Source organism: Peromyscus maniculatus, chromosome 7 (genome assembly GCF_049852395.1).
Source record: "Peromyscus maniculatus bairdii isolate BWxNUB_F1_BW_parent chromosome 7, HU_Pman_BW_mat_3.1, whole genome shotgun sequence".
NCBI lineage: Eukaryota > Metazoa > Chordata > Mammalia > Rodentia > Cricetidae > Peromyscus > Peromyscus maniculatus.
Window position 1 is genome coordinate 77,123,199 of NC_134858.1, and position 21,403 is coordinate 77,144,601.

Here is a 21,403-nt window from a genome sequence, read left to right on the forward strand (position 1 = left end):
CTCCCAAGTGCTGGGATTAAAGGTGTGCATCACCACTGCCCATCGAAAACATATTCTTTTTCCATTCAATATATCTTGACTATATTTTCCCCTCCCTTTGCTTCCCCCAGTCCCTCCCCATCTCCTTTCCCATCCAGATTCACTCCCTTCCCGTCTCTCATTAGAAAAGAACAGGCTTCTAAGGGATAACAAAGCGTGACAAAATAAAATATAATAAGATGAAGCAAAACCTATCATGTCGGAGTTGAACATGGCAAACCATCAGAAGAAAAAAAGCCGCAAGAGCAGGCACAAGAACCAGAAACCCACGCTTTCTCACTCTTAGAAGTCCCATAAAAATTTAGTCAGGGTTTCTGTTGCTGTGAAGAGACCACGGCAACTCTTATAAAGGAAAACATTTCACTGGGACTGGCTTGCAGTTTCAGAGTTGTAGTCCATTTTCATCATGTCAGGAAGCATGTGCCACTCAGGCAGACATGGTGCTGGAGAGGTAGCTGAGAGCAGGAAGAGAGAGACAGGGCCTGGCTTGAGCATTTGAGACCTCAAAGCCCACCTCCACTGACAAACTTCTTCCAACAAGGCCACACCTAATAGTGCCACTCCCTATAGGCCCATGGGGGCCATTTTCATTCAAACCACCATGGAACCTTACTTGTTTAATTCTAGATATGAAATCAGTAGTCCAAGACGTATGTTCGATTTTGAAATTTGGTCACTTATGTCTGGAGATGGAATTTATACGTTATTTCTTAGACTGTTGTTCATGTGATAATTGAACTGTGAAAGAACTAAAGGAAACACATGTAGTTATAGCTGGGATTTTGTAATTTGAAATGTATTTTAAAATTTAACCTTTTGTATCTAATGCAGCTTTCAGATGATTCTTTTGAAAATTCAAACAAAACACTTAGACAACCTAAAAAAGAAACGAAGAAGAAAGATACAGTGCCGTGGTGGATAACCGAAGATGATTTTGATGATGGTAAAGCCTGCTAATTTTTCTTTGTTTTAGATGACCACAAGAGGTCAGTCAAGACTTTTAATTCTGCAGTTACTGCATTATTAAACTGTAAAGAAGACTGAGGTTTGAGTTGGTTTTCATAATATCCCACTTTGTTACACATTATGTAATTGAGAATGTCTTTTTATATTAATTTGCATTGAGATCATTTAAATTAAGGAGATTAGTCAAGCATATTTCCATATTTACTTACCTTGTATATGATATAAATAGACGTTAGGTGGTTTAATAATCTGCCACTATATTCATGTAACCACATAAACAAATAAGTAGAATTTGGAATCACAGTTTACTAATAAGTAATGAAAAGCAATAATTGACTGCCTCAACAGTAACACGTGCCTTTGTTTTCTCTGACAAGTGTTTAGACTTTTCCCAGGATGTCCCTAGTCACATTGTGCAAATGCAGTGTGACTTTAAGTATTGCTTACATAAATAATAGGTGTGCATCATATGTAGTGCTGTCTAGGACTCGAAGCAAGTCACACTGGACGACATAGACTTCTGCTTACGTTGCTGCCACAGTTGTAAAGAATCATGACTACTCCCATGTTCTCAGTACCCATGGGTCAGGGTTAAATGCAATTATGTTGACTAGCAGTATTTCTGTTTCTCCTATCTAGGGGAAGATTGTACCTATGGCTTTTATTGTTGTCGGTGTGTGTGTGTATGTGTGTGTGTGTGTGTGTGTGTGTGTGTGTGTGTGTGTGTGTGTGTGTTGGGGGTTGTTGTTGTTGTTTTTCTTTCCATTTTCCCCCTACACGATCGAGCCTGAATTCTCTCTAATGACAGTTGAGGTTCTGCATCATCTGATGGTAGCCCTCCTCTCTACGATATGTGATCTCGCCACACTCAGTTGCTCTGTCTTCTAAAAACACCTTTGGATGCCCGCCTCTGTGCCTCGCTTACTGCTTCCCTGTGTCATAGGCCTTCCTCTCAACCTCCTGGTCCAGGCCTGTCACTGCTCTGCACAGTCCTGCAGTAGCTCTTCCAGCTCCCCATTAGCACAAGTGTTTTCCCCAACATCACAGGACGCCCCCACATTGTGTGGCGCTCCTGGACTTGGCAGCTTTGGATGGGATGGGAAGCACTTCTTTTCCTGTGTTAGCATAGAATTCACAGTGCTCCTTAGTTGTTATTGTTGGTGATGGTGTTGTTTATTTGTTTGCTTGCTTTTAACACTGCAATACATTAACAGAATTTCTCAGTGAAAACTTCAAGGTTTTTTTCATGAATTCCTCAAACCACATAACAATTAATTATGCCTACATTCTTTACAAAGAATTTTTTTTCTAGAATCATTTTTCCCATTAGTATTCAAAAAAGATGTAATAGGATAAAAGTACTTTGGAAATTGTTGCCAAAGATTTGGGACTTAATTAGCATTGAAGCCTTTTTTTCTAGAAGGTACCAAATCAGAGTAGAAATATGCAAATATCCCAGAAGGAAAGAATGGCTCCTAGAACAAAAATACTTGCCTGTAGCAACTAAAATTACGAGTTGTTTTTAAGAAAGGTGTCAGTCCAGAGTAGGTGCAGTTAATAAAAGAAACAGGCAAAGCTAGGCGAAGCACAGACCTTCAGACTTCACTAGTACTGGAGAGCTGCGCTACACTCCACCCAGAGTGTAGCCTGCCCCGTTCCCAGTCACAAGCATTTAATGAGTTCAAAGTGCGTTCCGTGTACCAGGCACTATCGCACTCACTAGATGGGAGTCCTGCAGCAGATTGAGAAGCTTCTGAGACACCTGTATACCCATCCTAAGGAGAGGGATACATTCATTACCAGTCTTGAGTAGCTACCAGTAAACATTAAAACTGAGCAAATTCTCATAGAATGTTGGATTTTGATTTTTTTTTTCAGTTGTCTTAAGGCTAGAGTGTTCTGCCTAGTGAGTGAAACTAGTATTTTCTTATTGTTCAGTAACTAAATTATCTGTGAGTTTCTGTTGTTGGTCTGGGTCACAGCTGTTGGATCCAACTTTAGAGCCAGAGTGAGGCATTACCACAGCAGCACCCCAGCTGTGGTTGGCACTCAGTCATCTGCAGGGTCTGTGGAGAGATCGTGACTTTGTACAGCTGTGTGGAAGTTACTGCGTGATCTAGTAAGATCATTATTCACATCAAGCCAGAAAATAACTTGATTCTGGAGCCCAAGGTGTTTTTGTCAGGTTGATAGCTGAGGCTAACTATGACACAAATCAATCATAAAATACATGTAATATCGCCATTATAACTTCGTTTCAGAGAAAGTGTGACATTCAAGAATGTTATTAGAGACTGTGATAGCCTCGCCTCTCCAAAAAAATATTACACATAACCTGGTGTGAAACTTTCCTAGTGTTTGTGAAATGATGACTTCAGAGATGTCCTGGCGTTTTCTTGAAATGATATTTACAAGGAACTTATTTAGCTCTCATATCTGTCCTTGAACCTACTCTCCCCGTCTTGAGTTTGGTATGTTGGTTCATAACCTCCACAGTCTGTTTCAAGCAGCAAAACTGGGTAAAGGAATCTTATGCAAACTTTTAAAATGTTCTTTTTAAAACAAAGGGTACTGTAATCAAACAGAATTAGAGTTTTTCTTTTGTAAATTCTAGGTCTAGTTGTTTTGTTTTTATTCACTATGACAGATTTGTAGCCATTATGTACAAAATCAATAAGACAGTTTCCTTGTATTGGCATAGTGATCAGAACAGCTCCCTGAGTACAACCACCTGAGTATAGATATGAATACCAACTCATCAAGTCTCGTTCCTAGGACTGCTTGGGACAAATGTGAGCTATTTGAAGACAAAGAAGACGTCTCAGCCTATTATGGACTCAGAAGAGGAGTCTGCTGAGAAAGCTCAATTTCTTAAGAGCAGTGGGACCTCCATCTTAAGCGTTGACAGCCTAGAAGCCAATGGTGAGGAGGATGTGAGTCGGGAAGTCATTGTCACGGTACTTCAGAGACTTTTGTAGCAGGGGGCTCAGCCATCCTGAAGCTTCCATCACAGATGGTACGGACAGATTATATGATCCCCCCAGAGAATCAGAATCACAGCTTAGAGACAAAGTCTACCCTACAGTCTTTTGTAGATCTCCTTGATGGGGGCGGGGGAGAGGGTTCCTGTACAACATCAGCAGAAGCATCGCTTAATTTTATCAAAGTCGTCCATGTTAACAAGGTATGTTTGTCATTCATTTCTATGTAGAGTTAGTCGTTTCTGAGCTCCATCATAGTACCCTGGGGCTGGGCTTGGACACATTAGAAGAAGAAGAAGAGAAGGAGCAGTTCTTTGCCAGACTTGAAAAAGGCTTGACATCTTCTATTGATTATTCCAAATTAAATCAAGAACTGGATTCTGATGACTCCACACAGTTCAGAGCTTTACATAGGTAAATACAATAAAAACGTTAACTAATGTTTGTGCTTTTCTGTATTTCTATATGTGCATGAATTCTAGTAGATAAATATATAACAGACAGATCCCATCCTGTTTTTTAATGTGTGGAGGCCAGGGTTTGGTGCCAGGTATCTTCCTTAATTACTCTCCACGGTTTCTGAAACCATGTCTTTAGTGAACCTGGAGATGGCCCGTTCAGCTAGAATGGCTGGCCAGCAAACTTCAGGGATCGCCTGTCTCCAGCTCCCCATTGTTGGGATTACAGGCACACGCACTGTGTGTGGCTTTTTATGTAGTTTCCTGGGACATGACCTCAGGTCATCTTGCTTTATCTTTTGAACTGTGTTCTATGTTGATTATAGTCAAGTTTTTCTAATGTATGGACAGAGTATGTGGATGTGTAGTTGAATCTCCATTCTTCCTTTAAATACATGACATTTCATACCTAAGATACTATGGAAACTAATAGTACACTGCCAGGTCCTTGCTGGGAAAAATACTGGCTTTCTATGGACAAAGGAAAATGAAAGTCCATATTATTTTAAACTTGGATTTAAAAAAAAAAAAGAAGAAGAAGCCAAGACAAGTTTGGTTTGTGTCTTACCTCTGTGCATAGTGAGTGTTGATTATCAGAAACCTCCGTTATCTAGAGATGCTAGTTGACTGAGCTGGCCACTCTCTTTAGAGCACAGTAAACCATTGCCACTCTTTGTCTTTGTAAGGCCTTGAATTTCCTTAGTTTAGCTATCCATGTAGCTGTTTTTCCTCTCATGAATGAAAATCAGGTTGTGGTCTTCTCTAGGTTCTTAAGAGCACAGAAGTAGAATTGAAAGAGTTGGAGGATCATGGCATGTGAACATGCACATGGTTGGATAACCATGGCATGTGGATGGCCAGAGCCAAATCTCAGCAGATGAAGTGGCACCTGGACCAGCATGAGCTCTGACAAGCTTCCAGCATTGTAGATAGTGGCAGTTAACAAGTCTTCAGTCAGAAGCAGTGGACTTTATTTCTCACAACTGTACCAGTACCTGGTTTAAGGCTCTGTCCTGGTTACTTTCTAATGCTATGATGGAAAACCGTGACCGAGGCAGCTTATAAAAGGAAGAGTTTACATGGGCTGAACGATTTCAGAGGGCTAGAGCCCGTGATGGTGGAGCAAAGGCGTAGCGGCCAGCAGCAGGGACACCCCCAAAGCTCACCCCTAGATCCACAAGCACCAGGCAGGAGAGCTAACTGGGAACGATGGGTTTGGGGACCTGAAAGACCACCCTACTGACACATCTCTTCCAACAAGGCCACACCGTTTCTCATCCACTAACTGAAGAACAAGTGCTCACATATGTGAACCTGTGGGGTCATTATCATCCAAACCACTGCAGGCCCCCTATTCAGCTTCCATTAAGAGTTCAATTGCTTATTGGCATACAAATGCTAATCCTATTTTGTGGAGTTTTGTTGTTGTTTTGGCCTTCTTCTAAACTTTGCTTAATTCTCATAGCTCGTAATTCCTAATCTCTAGTGAAGAAGAGGTGTCTGTCTGGTTCATGGGATGATGTGTGTTCATATTAATGCACACACGTGTAAAATTGTGTGTGTTTGTATCTAAAAAATGGCATTTTCTTTTGATTACTTATGCAGCTACAAATTAGTTTTAGGCTTTAAGAATCTTTTGTTTTCAAAAAATTTTCCTTCTATCACCCTAGTTTTTAGCTTTGATAAAACTTCGGTAGAACAATGGTACTTTAGAAAATTTGAAACAAATAATGCAAAATATATTGTATGGATATATATTAACCCATGATATTGCATGTTAAATGTTTTTCCAGTTATCACACTAACACAGAACCAGCTGAAGATGGACATGAGAATGAATCAGAACATGAGGGACTGCCAGGTAACTTCACTGAAAAGATAATATAGTGTATATATAGTACAGACATTGGTAAGAACGGTACTGAAAAGGTAGACCACACTGTCTCTGAAAGTGCTGTGAGCAGCAGTGTGCAGAGTGCCTGTGCTATTGTCTCAATAACTAAGAAATTAGTAAGAGGGAACCACTGTCTCATATAAAGTTTGTTGTGAAGACAGTGGGGATCCAAAGGCAGAACCAAGACCTCCAGTGTGTGGTGCCAGAATGTGGTACTTTTCCCTCCTTTGGGCTTTTTTTTTAAAGATAAAGTCTTGCTTTACATTGCTGGATAGCCCTGAAGTTACTCTGTAAAGCAGGCTAGCCTTAAACTCACTGCATAGACCAGGCTATCCTTGATCTCGGAGATCCTCTTATCTTTGCCTCCCAAGTGCTAGTAATAAAGGTAGGTGTGTGTGGGTTTGTCTGCTTTTACATTTAAAGTGGTTTGCTTGGCTGGGCTGCGCTTTGCTTCTCTGACTAACATGGATGGCTGCCTTTGGTGTGTAATTGATGAGTGTCTACCCTTTATAAGTGGTGTTTAATGTTTTTATTGGTTTTGTTCTGCATTCTCCTGGTTTACTTACAGAATTCACTACTCCCTCTTTTGGCTTTTTATTAACCCTTTTTGTTGTATTTTTGTCTTAAGTGCTACAAACAATACACATTTTTAATCTTATTTGAGGGTATTCAAATAACTTTCTATTTTATATGCATTTTAATAACATCAAATCCCCCGCCCCAGGTGCCCATTTTTAGGTATTTTTTGGTTCTACTTCTCTTAAAATACCAGCATATGTTGTTACTGTTGTTGAAAATCTTTTAAGGAATGTCAAGTACATCCTTGTAAAGGTTTGTGTTGGTCCACTGCTCACTGTGGGGTCCTGTACTCTACTCCTGTGTGTGGATTGCAGTTTCTACACATACTGTTTTCTTCAGCGTGAAGAACCTCCTTTAAACCATCTAGTTTAAATGTTGTTACAAAGTCTCTTAGCTTTTCTTGTTTGAAAATATGCTTTACCTTCATTATTAAAGAGTATTTTCAGCCTGGGCTACAGAGTGAGTTCCAGGACAGACTCCAAAGCTACACAGAGAAACCCTGTCTCGAAAAACCAAAAAAAAAAAAAGTATTTTATATGAGTTATGATGGATCATATCAAGGCTTGGGAAGCTGAGGCAGGAGGATTGAGAATTTAAGACCAGCTTGGACTTTGTAGTGAGACCCTGTTGGAAGACAGAAATAACAGGACACTACTTTCTTGATGTAGGGTTTGGTTTTTGTTTTTGTTTTTGTTTTTTTGATAGAGTTGGATTTTATTTTCAATTTTTTTCTGACCACATTTCTCATGAAGTCTCTCATAACTTTTTATAGTTACTCTGCCTGTACAGCCATCCCTAGGTATCTGGAGCTATTGGCTTTAGTCCCCTGCAGGCACTAGATGCCAGGTTCCTTTACAATTGGCTTGTATTTACATATGACCCATGCACATCCCTGTGTGCCTTGTCATTTCTGGTTTACTTACTTTACACCTGTAAGTGCAGCGTAAACAAGTGTGGCTCTGCATTGTTTACAGAATGATGACAGAGAGGGAAAGGTACATGTCTAGTGCAGACAAGGTTTGTTTCCAGATATTTTTACTCCACCGTTGGTTGAACCCGTGGATGTAGAACCTGTGGTTACCATGGGCACGCTGTGCAGCCTGCTTGCTTTTGTTTCCAAGGCTTTCCCTTTGCTTGTATATTTTAACGTTCACGTCGCGGCTGTCTAGGCTGCCTTTCTCGTTTGCATCCTGCTGGAAATGGTTCAGCATCTTCGCTCTGTCATTGGTGGTGGTTGTCACCATATGGTGCTGTGGCCGTCCCTGTTGCCCCTTCCCTGTGCTCCTCGTCACAGGTGCGAGAGCAGTGAGCTCCATCCCTCAGGCCACCGAGAGCCTTTTAACGACTTTCCACCCAGGCCTCTGGCTCTTGCTGCTAAGCCCTAACATTCACTGATCCTTTCTTCAGTCACTTGACATGCATCCATTTCTTTCTTTTTCCCTAAGAGCTCCTTTGGATTTAAGTTTCTTCATTCTCCTTGTCATGTTGATTTTTATCAGATCGCTACAATATTAATCCTCCTACAGATTACAGGATTTGTTCTAGTCTAGGTCTCTGGACTGCTTGCTCTGGATGTGGAATCCTATTCTTCGCTTGCTTTTGTTGGTGGTTATGGATTCTACAATATCTGGATTTCCTTGTCTTCTTTAAAAATGTCCATCCTGTTCTGGTAGACAGTCCGTGTGCAGCCTTTCGTGTTTCACGTAGGGGTGGTCTGGAGCAGCCCCTGGGGGTATCATTTGTCTGCGCAACTGTGGCATTCCCTCCTGAGGTTTCTTCCAATGGTTCACAGTGATCAGTGAGGGCCTTCCCCTCACACAGTCCCTGCCATGTGTCACCTGAAGGAACTGTCCAAGCTCTACTTTCCCAGCGCGTGACACAACCTTCACTTGAAGGGTTTAATTTAGTGATGACCCAGAAGGACCCTCATCCCCAGGGACCCATGCAGATTTCTTCTGGAACTCCTTCTGCCTGTGTACGCCCATGCCTCATCACGGCCCCACGACTTCTGCGTGTCTTGGCCTCTCAGAACTCTTATTTCCTCAGCTCATTGAGACTCCCCCATCTTCCCCCATACTCCAAAAATGCATTCACCTTCAGTGATTCTGGAGCTCATGTATCATTGGTTTATATTTCTTCAGAATTATTCAGTCTCTAAAAACAAGTACTTCCTATATTTTGTGCCAGAGTCCAGCCACATCTGAAGAGGCCGAAGTTAATTCTTCTCTCGTCTTTGTTTTTCTCTTAACTCTTTTATAGTATCTAAAACAAAAATCCCTACTCAAGAAGGAAATCACCTCACAAACACAAGTTACATATTTTCCAAAAACAAATTAAAATCTTTACATAGGAAGAGATCACATTATGATCACAAGTTACATGTTTTTCTTAGAAGCCACATGTGGTTAAACATTTTTCTTTGTATTAATTTTCCCACTATAACGTCTTCACCCCCAAACAATGATTCTTTTATTGTCGGTTAACAAAGTTTTAAGCAGGCCGAGTGTATTTCAGCCAGTTCCTTTGTATGGGCAGGCAGCTGTCTGCGGTTTCAGGGTAGCAGATTCCTCTCCTATTTCTGCTCTACAAAACTTGACTCAAGTGTTCTAGCTAACCATCTTTTTTTTTTCTCTATACACAATAGAGTCATTTAATTTCCTTTCACAATTTTGTTTTTTCAAGGTGTATACCGACACCTGTGATTAATTCTGTAAGCTACATGACCAAGGAACTCAGCCCTAACCCAGGGTCCAGGGCCATAATTGCCTTCTTTGATCCTCAGCCCGGTTTTCCACATGGGTCTATACTACATGAAACTTCCTTGTTTTTATTTCCATCCTCAACAAGTCTCACATCTCTGTGCATTATTGCTCTATAAAAACCATCCCCATTAGGATTTGCAGGTAAATTGCCCAGTGCAGAGTGGGTTTTTTCCTATGAAACAGTCACAACTATACTAGATACAGTCGGATTCTCTCACACAGTAATCACACCAGGCCAGATACAGTACACACAAGACAGCAGCGAGCAGGAGACACACACACACACACACACACACACACACACAGGCTTTGCTTCTCGGGAGTGTGTCCATCATAGCTGTGCTAAGCTGCACTCCATCAACCCTGTTGCCGACTGCAGCTTCTCTGACATGGCCACTGCCAGTTTTGTCTCATTGTTCACGATGGATTTTAAATCCAGTTCCTTCTATTCTAGCAGACAGAGATTGCACCATGCGCATAGTTTACAGGTACATTTGCCAATAAAGGATAGAAATATCTCCAAATAGGAGTATTTAGACTGTAATTGTCTCTGGTTTACGTCATCTGAATTTTAAGAACATAGTCTTGTTTGGAAAATTATAATTTTGAAGTGAAGCATAGGGAATATTTTGAATGTATAATATACTGTGGTGTATATGGCTCTCAGTGTTGCTATGGTTGGTGAGGCTGGGGACTGACCCAGATGGTTCTCAGAGAATGACCACCTGTCTGGGTTGTTCCTTGGGCTTTATGTCAGTTTAATTCACTTGGATGTTTCTGAAATCTCTGACGTGTTTTCCTTCTAGTGACATTTCCTTCTTATTTCACACTAACTCTGTTCATGACAGATACCCATGAAGGAGGCTGGTCAGTCATATGTTAGATGGTAATATTTTCCTATAATTTGTTCAGCTACTAAGTGAAGACATTAAAGTGTAGTTGGGATAATGTACATTAGCAATTTTCCCATTTAGAAGGAGAGGCTGGGTACTTGCTTGGCATGTCCAAGTTCATTTCCACACTGCAAAGAGAAAAAAGAAAAAAAGTGATGTATGGCTTCATTAGCTTTAATGTAGACTAAGCAAAACTAGCTATAATACTGCCAATCAGTACTACTGCACATCATATTTGGCCCTTAGATTGTGCATGTTATGTATGAAATACTCCTTAAATACTGCTTAGCTCTCGGATCTCAGTGTCCCTTGAGATCATTGCTGTTGTCGTCTCTATGGGTGAGAAAATTAAGGCCAGGGATTTTGTGATGGACCATCATTCTGAAACTGAAAGTGGTGGGATAAAGAACTGAGTCTAGGCCTTCCGGCTCCAGGTCCCACTCTCAAGCACGACTTTCACATACTATCTCTATACACCCACACTGTAACTCTTTGCATTCTGAAAAAGGATTCCTTTCCTTTAGCCCACTGATCTCAATCAGTTTCTTGATTTAAAAATAATAAACAGCCAGGCGTGGTGGCACACACCTTTAATCCCATCACTCAGGAGGCAGAGGCAGGCAAATCTCTGTGAGTTCAAGGCCAGCCTGGTCTACAGAGTGAGTTCCAGAGCAGTCTCCAAAGCTACACAGTGAAACCCTGTCTCAACCAAAATCATCATCATCATCATCAACTTAAAAATTGATGAAAGAGATGTTGGCCATTGAACTCCTGCCCTATCTGCCCCATGAATAGACTGATGAGATCAGTTAACTTGGAGATGCCTTTTTCTCACACTACAAAGACACTAAGATATAGTCAGGAGCTTTACACCAAGAATTGTCCAGGAATGAAAAACAGAGGAAGTCATACAGGGCCAGGATTTATGTAAGGGACATGTCAAAGTACAGAAAATAAAATAACCTAAAATAGCCTTCATTTTAAATTGAACTCATTCATTTAAAAAAGAAGAAGAAGAAGAAAGAAAGAAAAGAAAAAAAGATCCTGGGAAGTACCTTATTGCTAATACCTCAGTGGATTATATTTGGAGATACCTTCTTAATAAGCCAGTAGTCCTTCCTTGAAACTTACTTTGACAGTATGATCCTTCTGTTTCTAATAATTTCCTTCAGAAACATACAGTGATGATTTTGAAGATGCTGAGGATGTTGATGCACCTTTGATTACTAAAGATGAAGAGACCCATCCCAAAGAAAACTCAGAGTCAGGAAAAGCGAATGTCCCCACACAGGTATTTCTCAGTTGTCCTTCAACAGTTCTGTAACTGCTTTTATCTCGCCACATGACCACTTGAGGTACAGAGTTCTTCATGGCCTTGCTCATTGTTAACTTCAAGTCTCAGGGTGTCAGTATAACTTAAACAATCATAATAGTTGATGCTTTTAGATAGGATGACCTTTGCTGTATTAAAACCTAAGGTACATTTTAGCAATTGAACACAATTAAATGTTGATACTGCTTTTCAGTTGGTCTGTGAACTGGCATTGTTGTATGACTTGACCTTGTGTAAGCTGTAAATAGGCCTTCTCAGGATTGGCAAGAGTGGCAGTGTTAGTGTCTGGAACTCCTGTGCTTAAGATGAGGGGCCACACTGCTCTGCTCACAGCCAGTCTGCTGTTCCCTAGGTCTGTCATCCCTCAGTTCTTACCAAGGTGTGTTTAGGGCTACCATTAAATATTACCTATGTACTATAATTTATCACTTAAGCTATATAATAGTCATTAATGGAATCATTGTTATTTATTATTTTGGTTTGATCTGGACAGTTTTTGGGGGGACTGTTAGGACAAGATGTTTTAAGCTTATGTAAAACAGTAGATTCTCTAAATAGAAACACTTGGAGGTTATACATAAATGGCTTTGGTTTTTTAATTTATGTAATACATTTCCTCAATATCACTCAGTCTGCAAGAAGCAAGATGATTTTTAAATTAACAGCAAAATTAATGTGACCTCATGGCATCTTTAGAAATAGATGGTATTTATGTTTGAAATTTGGCAATCCCAACATTTTATGAAAAGTAATCAATAAGGGGCATGATATTACCATTTATCAAGAAGATGTACTCTGCATAATAATGTGGAGCCCTCCCAGAGAGCTGAGTAAGAATCAAAATAATAAGAAAGTAAAGTTGTTACTGTAGGAGACCCTACACTCTGCCTAGCCAAGAAGGGAATCCAGGGCAATGCTACTTAAAAACCTTAGTACTGAAGAACTGCTTCTCTCCTGCCATTTGGTAGCAGCCTGTCTAAAGTGATGTCCTTCAAACTGTAGAGGAAATGGGGAATTGGATGCATGTTTGGTAATTAATTTTTGAACAGTTAATTGATTGATAATGTTATAATTGTAGGCTCCTGTGTAACATAGCCCTGTTACTTTGATATTTTAAAAAAAAAAAAAAAAAAAGACAGAATTTTTGAGCACAGTAGATGAGCTGGTGACCTCTAACTACTTTAGGCAAAGCTTCTTAAGGCCTAAAATAGTTTTGGTATTTGCCCAGGTTTAGAAGAGACAGGTAGACATTCCTACACAGCTGTGGCCCAGACAAGTGTTGGTGAAGGAACCTAGAAAACATGGTTCCTGATCTTCTTGTAGCTCCTGCTTCAAAGAACTGTGGGCATTTCTGGGGTCATTCATATAATTTTGCTTCCACAATATGTAATTTTCTTCTTTTGACTTAGGAGGAAGAGAAAACCGGCATGCTGGCTAATGGTAAATATTAATTGGCAAGTAATTAGGCTGTTTAAAAACCTCATCTATATAATTTTGAATGAAATTCTTTATTTTGAATATCTCTCTAAGGAATTAAAATTCGTAACTTTCTCGGTCATTTGTCCTTTATGCCTATCTTGACCCCATCCTGTTATGTTTGAAATATTTCCTTTTCTGTTTTTCTCGGGCCTTTTACCTTCTAAATAAATGTATAGATATAAAGAATCACTTGTGTTTGTTTTGATGTTAGCCTATTATCTGGTACATACTATTCAAGTCATGCATGTGGAAACACATGAGTCTACACTAACAACATTTATATGTAAACATTCACTTTTGAGCATTGCATGTGCCTGATTGTACTGGACCAAAAGTCACACAAAGTCTCCCACACGCCCTATGCTTTTTTTATGTTCCTGCAGTTGAGCTGCTCGATTCTTTAGACTCCGTTGAGGATGTTCACCTTCCTGATCAAAAGAAAGCAGGCCTGAAAGCAAAGGCCCTCCCAGAAATGACTGGTGGGGAGCTGACGGGAACAGGTAACGGATGTGAAAGTTTGATTCTTCTCTGACTATGGAATGCTCTGTGACTAACTGTCTTCATTTCTTGAAAAATCCATGAAATAACCATCTGGACATTAAAGGCATTCAATCTCATAGATTGAATATGCTGTCAATACAAAAGGAGTGCTCTAGGTGAGGATGAATTGGTTGTTGTGTCCTTCCGTGGTTTTCTGTTCAGCTCACCATGTGCAGGAGAAATGAACATATGTCTCAGCTGTGCTTTACATAGTTCCCTCCTTAGGAGAAGACTGGGTCGTGCCCTTAAATTCGGAACTATTTTCCTTAAAGCTTGTAACAATTTTGTGATAATGCCCTTTCAGCACTAGAATCATTATTGCCAATTGGCTCTTCCATGAAATTAGGATTGTGCCAGGCAGCATATTTTGTTTTAATGTAGAATATAATATATTCTTGATTTCTCACATGGGTAGTTGCAAATGGGAACTTTTTAACTGTCTTGCTTTGGGGGTTGGTCAAGTAAACTGAGACACTTCGATAAAAACAGTAGAGATCACAGACCTACTCTAAGTATCTTGTATTTATTTATACTAATTACTTTCTTGTTGTAGAAAAGCTCATGTAATCCCAGCATTCAGTAGGCTGAGACAGGAGAATGGCGAATTAAAGGTCAACCTGGGCTATATAATAAGACCCAATCTTGGAGGTGGCAGTGTGGCTCAGCCAGTAAAGGTATTCGTTGTCAAGTCTGACTACCTGACTACCTGAGTTCAATCCCCTGGAGCCCACATTGATAGAAAGGGGGGGTTGGGGGGTGGGGCACCAGCAGATTGTCCTCAGACCTCACATGCACCATGGTATGTACACATAATACACATAAATAATGTTTTTTAATTTAAAAAAGACCAGGTCTCAAACAAATAGAGAAAAACAAAAAGTACTTAAAATGAAAAGTTAGACATTTCATCAGGACATAGTTTTGACACCCAAAATCTACCCTGACGACATGTTTGCAGAGCACGTCTCTTGGTTTTACTACTGTTGCCTTATGCAAGCATGTTGCCTCCATGCTAGCACAGTCTGTCTGTCTTCTCACAGTTTTTGGTAAGCCATCATGAGCTCTTTTAAAAGATGAGGATAGAACTATAGCTGTCCTACTCCCAGTATATTCTAGGTTTGTGTGTGGGAAATGATCAGGAGTGTTAAAATGTGCAGGAAACAAGTAAAGAAGGCAAGAGTTATTATGTGATTTCTGCTGAGGACTACAGAATTATGGAGGTAGCACACTTGATTGTTTAAATTGGCTTTTGTTACAATTTTAATTTTCAAAGCAGGATTTCAGCCAAACATCTGGGGATTTATGATTTTTTTCCCTGAAACACTGATGTTATAAAACAATAGGAAAACCACTGCTATGGGCTATAAAGAAAGACTCAGAAACCAAAAGTATATTACTCAAAGTAGTAATACATTTGTTGTTCCTGTTTCAATGGTTTTGAATCTGTAATGATTCTTTTAGGCTGTCACTGGGAGCGCAGTGTGATTTTGTTATACAGATTTGTGTTCATATTCCCAGCTTTGCTGCTTATGAGCTGGGACCTTGGACAACTAATGACTTTATCCTATTTCCTCCTCTTTAAAATGAAGCCTTGTAATGGTCAGCTGCTGAGGATGCAGCATAGTACATTGTTAAGATCATGGCTCAGTGAGATGGCTCAGAGGTAAAATGGCCTGTTGTGCAAGCCTGAAAAGCTAAGTTTAATCCTCAGAATCCATGTAAAGTCTGAAGGAGAGAACGGATTCTACAGAGTGTGTGTTCAGTGCTGCTCTGCCACCCCCTCAGCGTTCAGGTCATTCTGTAATGTATTCAGCAGATCATTCAGTGACCTCCTATTATTATAGAAAAAAGAAAGCACATTATACTTTTTCATTTTTCATAAAAATTACTTCCTCAATTGTCCCCCTGTGGGTGTGACTAGTGGGCGAGTAGGTTCACTTCTACATAAAAGACAGCAGAACAGACCTTTCCCTCAGATCATCTTCAAAATACCTTGCTCTTTAACTGTCGGAAATTCTGCTGTAATAGTACCCTCTACTTTTAGGCTTTTTTCTGTTTAAGATGTTTGTTATTTTGTGTATGTGTTCCAAACAGTCTTGGTGACTGTGACCTGGAGCATTAAAAGCCTCACTGTAGGGCAATACTACACATGCCTCCGTGACACTCATCTCCTCCTACATTTTGAAGCCCTTATCTAATTATTCGTTTGTCAATAAAAACCCGGGAGTCAGATATTAGGGTGCAAACCTGATTGATCAAAGAAGCAGTGTCGAAGCAACCAGTGACCCCTCTCTCTCTCCTTCCTTAATCCAATAGCCAGAGAATCTTTATGAGCCCCTCCCTACTACTTCCTGTGTCTCTCTATATGTCCTGGGTCCTCCAAAACCTCTATGGCTGATTTTGATCAGCTAGTAACTAGCTCTGCCCTTTGATTCAAGGTAAACTCTATTGTCAGTCTTGGGGAGTGCAATGAAAATAGCCCACAACAACATTTAATGTGGAAAAAAAAATCCCTTATGAGCTGTGTTCTGTACAGTTTCTATTGTGTATATAGAACATGAGGTTCTATAAACTGTATAATTTATTTTATTATTTAAGCATTAATCATAAATGTCAAAAGAGGAGACTGGTTGTTCTATTTATATTTTTTCCCATTCTATGGCTTATTCTTTAATTTTGAAAAGTCCACTGTTAAAATTATCAAATATTAAGAAAATATTCATGAAAGTATTAGGTCATTATTCCCATTAGTTTTTCCCAACATTTGTCAGCTATTGAGAGGGAGGGTCCGAGGGCAGAAAGAGTAAGAGGTGACATCAAGGCTTCTGGTTTGGGTGACTGAGTAAATGATGTTGTTGTTAGCTAAAAATAGAAAATTCTGGGAGCAAAGCAAGTTTCAGTGAGGAATATAATGAGTTTAGTTGGAAGTGTATTGTCTCTTTTAGAGAGTTTGGTGTTCAGAAAAGGGATGACCGATGTAGATTTGGGACTACTGAAGCAGGCATACATGAAGGTGAAGGGCTAGCTAAAACTAGCTGGGGGCTACAGATACAGCTTGGTTTGTAAGAATGCTTGCTAGGTATTCACAAGGCCCTGGGTTCAGCCGACAGTGCTTTCTAAGACAAGCATGATGGTGCATGCCTTTAATTCCAACCCTTGATCAGAAGTTCAAAGTCATCTTCAGCCATATAGCAAGCTCGAGGCCAGCCTGGGCTACATGAGACCCTTTCTCCAAAAAAAAAAAAAAAAAGGGGGGGGGGAGTCTAGAGTGCTGGCTCAGTGGGCAAAGGTACTTGCCATGCAAACCTGGTGAGCCAATCTCTAGAACCAACATAGGCAGACAGAGAGAATCAATTCCAGTGCTGTCCTTTAACCTCCACTGTGTAATTTGTATTTGTATGCGCATACCATATACATCTAATAATAATAACAATAGAGTTTTAAAACAAAGGGAAGATGGAGGGGAGGAGAAAGGGAAGAATGAATTGGATTTTTTAAAAAGTCCTCAGAGGGCTTTAAAAGAGGACTAGAGATAGACCACTCTTGGGCCATTGATAATAAGAATGGAGAAGCACTGACTGGAGTGGTAGGAATGACAGATAGAAGGAAAGGTGTAAAAGAAACGACCAGGTAAAGGATAATGTCAGATGCTCAGAAAGGACACCTGACGGGCTTGGCCATCAGGAAACAGCTCTGAGTCGGAGCAGCTTCGACAAGATGATGGAACACTCGGGGGTTTGCAGAGTTGGAGGAGCATGCTGGTATTAGAACCATCCCAGGCTGAGATTACCACACAGCAGCATGAGAATGGGAGTGGTGAGGCAAGGAGAGGACCCTTCAGAGGAGCGTGTCCACTTAGGAAGTGTGAGAACAGCTGTATCCGGCACAAGGAGGCTGGTTAAGGACAATGAGAAGGCCGGGACAATTATATCACCAGGACCGTCTTCACTTGCTGTGACTTCATAATGATAGCCTACCCAGGTTTCTGCTCGACTCTGCTTTTCTAATATTGCCATTGTCCCGCAGCGCTGTTCACCATTCCTGAGAGACTAAGGAATGACTTGGGTGCTTCATCTCTCCTGTGCACATCACCTTGTGATACCTAGGAATCGCATTTATCTCAACAGGCGTTTCTTATGGCCAGAGCAGTGGGGACACTGAAGCCCTGCACCAGGCTTACTGTCACGTAGCTCATTCTCTGGGGGATACAGACGAACCAAGAATTGAGGCTAGCACTATGGGAAACGTCAAGAACTCAGGAAAAGATCATCTTCAAGAAAATGAAGAGTCCTCAAAGAACATTTCTACCACAGAATCTGGTAAAGGCTGACAGCTTTAGCAGAAAGATGCTGGGTGGATTATGAATGGACAGAATGCCTCTACTGTTTGCCCTCTTTAAACAGTGTCCATTGAAGCATATTTTACATACGGTTTGCTGCGGTGATGGCTACTCAGTATTGGATATAAAGGGCATGATCAAATGGAACCTCACCTGGATTAACTCCAAAGTTAGAACTAAACACAGAATGTAGCTCACCTTCTAGTGAATGTGCCTTAACCAAATTAAGCAACAAACTTGGCATACATATATATGTGTATTAATGCTTTTTAACAGAAAATAGTATTTTGAGATTTAAAAAAAATTCCATAGCAAGTATGTATGTGAGGTCTGGATATAGATAATGGAGATGTATTTTATAAGTTCAAAGAAAGGCTTCCTGGTGCAGTTTTGTGATGCAAACTTCATTTATTGTGCATGCTATTTTGTTAACTAAATGAAGTAGAGAAAATTTTGATTTTTTTTTTTTTTTGGTTTTTCGAGACAGGGTTTCTCTGTGTAGCTTTGCGCCTTTCCTGGAACTCACTTGGTAGCCCAGGCTGGCCTCGAACTCACAGAGATCCGCCTGTCTCTGCCTCCTGAGTGCTGGGATTAAAGGTGTGTGCCACCACCGCCCGGCCAAATTTTGATTTTTGTGGCACTCCATGTGTAATTTAGGCAATGTTTTGGTTTTTAATTTAACTTTTCTCCCCTTTTAGATCTGCCCACAGTAGAGGAGCTGATGAAACCCATCAGGATAGACTCCTATGGGGTCAGTGGCTTTGACTTGCCACCCATCAGGTATGAGGTTTGCCAGTGCCCTGTGCAGGATGGTTGCTCAGCTGAGTGGTGTTCACTGTTTCCCTTCTTGTGTTGTCACGGAGACCTTCAACCAGCTGTTCTGTGGTAGACGGTTAATCAAAAATATGGGCTTGCACGTGTCTGCCTGTGAGCCACTTTATGTCTGTCTTCCATCCATCAAAATTCTCCCAGTACTGCAAGAAAAAGAGCTGCAGAGAAAGTTGGTGCCATTAATCAGATCTAATGTTTTCACTGAAAATATGATTTCCTCATCTTTCAATGGCACGTGGATAATTGATTCACCATCAGGAAAATTAATTGTATTTTTATATGAATCATAGGTTTTCTATTTTATGAATCAGTTAGTTCTGACGTAGTCACCAGCTGGCCGTCATCTCACAGGGCTAGCTCTGAGGTCATGAGAGAAATTGGCTTTGTGGAAATCTTCCAGCTCCAGTGTTTAGTGGCAGTGTGCGCAGGGTTCCATTGTTCATCAGCACAGGATGACAATCACAGTAACCTGTTGCAGACAACTTTGCATTCATGTAGCATTTATACTATCCTATCCTCTCCCTCACGTCCTTATAACATGTAGGACAGGCATCTTCAGACTCCTCCCTCAAAGATGACTCTGAATTAACTGGATCTAACTAGAGCCAGATGATGCTGATGCTGGCACCTGACGTACTTTACATGACAGTAGTGGACAAGAATGGCACATTCTTTATGTGCGTTAATTCAGCCCTCCAGCAGCTCTGAATGTAGCCCACTGTTTCCCTTAGTTCACAGACAAGAAACCGAGGTTTAAGGTTAAAATAATTGTCCAAGGTCAGATGTCTGTAATCAGAGAACCCAGTTAGCCCGTGTGCTTAGCCACTTGCATGGTTCGGTCTGTGATCCCATGAACTATTTTCATGAAATCATCCTGCCCCCATCTCATTTGTGTTTTCAGATACATTTTTGAGCCCCTACCTTTACCGTGTTCTCATTGGGTGAATCTGCTCGTGGGTTCTTGGCCTTGTCCCACACTTACTGTAGTCGAAGGGAAGATGACACGGTGAAGCCCACACTAAAATCCCCCACTCGAATGCTAGGTCTGGTCCTCACACTGCTCTCTCCAATGCTAGTCGGCATTTGGAACGGGGAGCCTGTACTCCCATCCATGTTTGAGGGCATGTAAATGTTGCTGACGGATTTTCTTATATGTAAAACTATTTTAGCCCTATGAATTCTAAAACATACATCTTTACATTTGTTTAAAAGCTGAGAACAGACAGCCCTTGTAGAGTAGACCTGTTTTCAGTTATTCAAGGTATATGCCCATAAAGGGAATTGCTGGCTCACACAGAAATCTGTTTTTTACCAAAACTATTTTTAACAGGAGCCGTACTTTCTGACATTCCCACCAGTAGTGCACAAAGGATTCTAGTCCCTCCGTCCTCAACACCACCAATTGTTTTCTGGTAACTATTTTAATGGAACTTTGAGGTCAGGAACCTAGAGGCAGAAGCCAATGCAGAGACCATGGAGGGATGCTGCTTACATGGCTTGCTCAGCCTGCTTTCTTATAGAACCCCCAGCCCAGACATGGCCCCACCCACAGTGGGCTGGGCCCTCCCCCGTGAATCATTCATTAAGAAGATGCCCTGTAGACTTACCTGCAGCCCCATCTTAGGGAGGCGTTTTCTCAGTTGAGGCTCCCTCCTCAGATGACGTTAGCTCGTGTCAAGTTGACATAAATCTAGCCAGCAGACAGCTGTCGTGCTGAGGGAAGTAAGTCAGCCATGAAAAGACAAACACCAAATGCTCCTGCATGTTTGAAGTCCATGAAATAGAAAAATCATAGGACAAGAAGAAGAAAGGCAGGCGCTGCAGCAGGAGAATGGCAGTGGTGGGGACGGGGTGGTCTTTGATCCTTCTAGAGTTTCATCTGCACAAATTCAACAGAGTATGGGGATAGATATGGTAAAGTTTGTTCATCATTATAAACAGATTTTACCACTGAAACGCACACTTACAGTGGCTAAAATGGTAAGTTTTATGTCAAATACATATAACACAAGAAAAATAAATAAGCATAGCAAAAAAAACCCCAAAGGGACAATAATTTCAGAAATGTCAGTAATGCACCATTAGAATATTTAAAGCCTTTAGTGAGCTGTAAGGTAAGTAACTTAACTGCTATAGCACATAGTCCTTGAAGTCCTCGTAGTGTACCTTCAGACAGTTATTTCTCACTCACTCATGAGTCAGTGAGGTTGGGTGGGCTCTGCTCTACGTAGGCATTTAGTGCCCTGTGTCTCAGTCACGACCTGTAGCTGTGAGGCTGTCATGTTACCCAGCCAGTAAAGACATCGCAT

The 21,403-nt window shown here is 40.8% G+C and overlaps 1 protein-coding gene across 1 annotated transcript in view; it reads left to right on the forward strand.

Moving 5' to 3' along the window:
• Cep162 (centrosomal protein 162) overlaps nucleotides 1-21,403 on the forward strand; it is a 68,670-nt gene that overhangs the window by 3,828 nt on the left and 43,439 nt on the right. Inside the window, exons 3-11 of the mRNA XM_006983709.4 lie at nucleotides 871-982; nucleotides 3,781-3,927; nucleotides 4,217-4,400; nucleotides 6,238-6,305; nucleotides 11,745-11,863; nucleotides 13,315-13,345; nucleotides 13,768-13,884; nucleotides 18,052-18,243; nucleotides 18,962-19,043. Of these exons, the coding sequence (XP_006983771.1) occupies nucleotides 871-982; nucleotides 3,781-3,927; nucleotides 4,217-4,400; nucleotides 6,238-6,305; nucleotides 11,745-11,863; nucleotides 13,315-13,345; nucleotides 13,768-13,884; nucleotides 18,052-18,243; nucleotides 18,962-19,043 (1,052 nt within the window). The remainder of the gene's footprint in view (nucleotides 1-870; nucleotides 983-3,780; nucleotides 3,928-4,216; nucleotides 4,401-6,237; nucleotides 6,306-11,744; nucleotides 11,864-13,314; nucleotides 13,346-13,767; nucleotides 13,885-18,051; nucleotides 18,244-18,961; nucleotides 19,044-21,403) is intronic.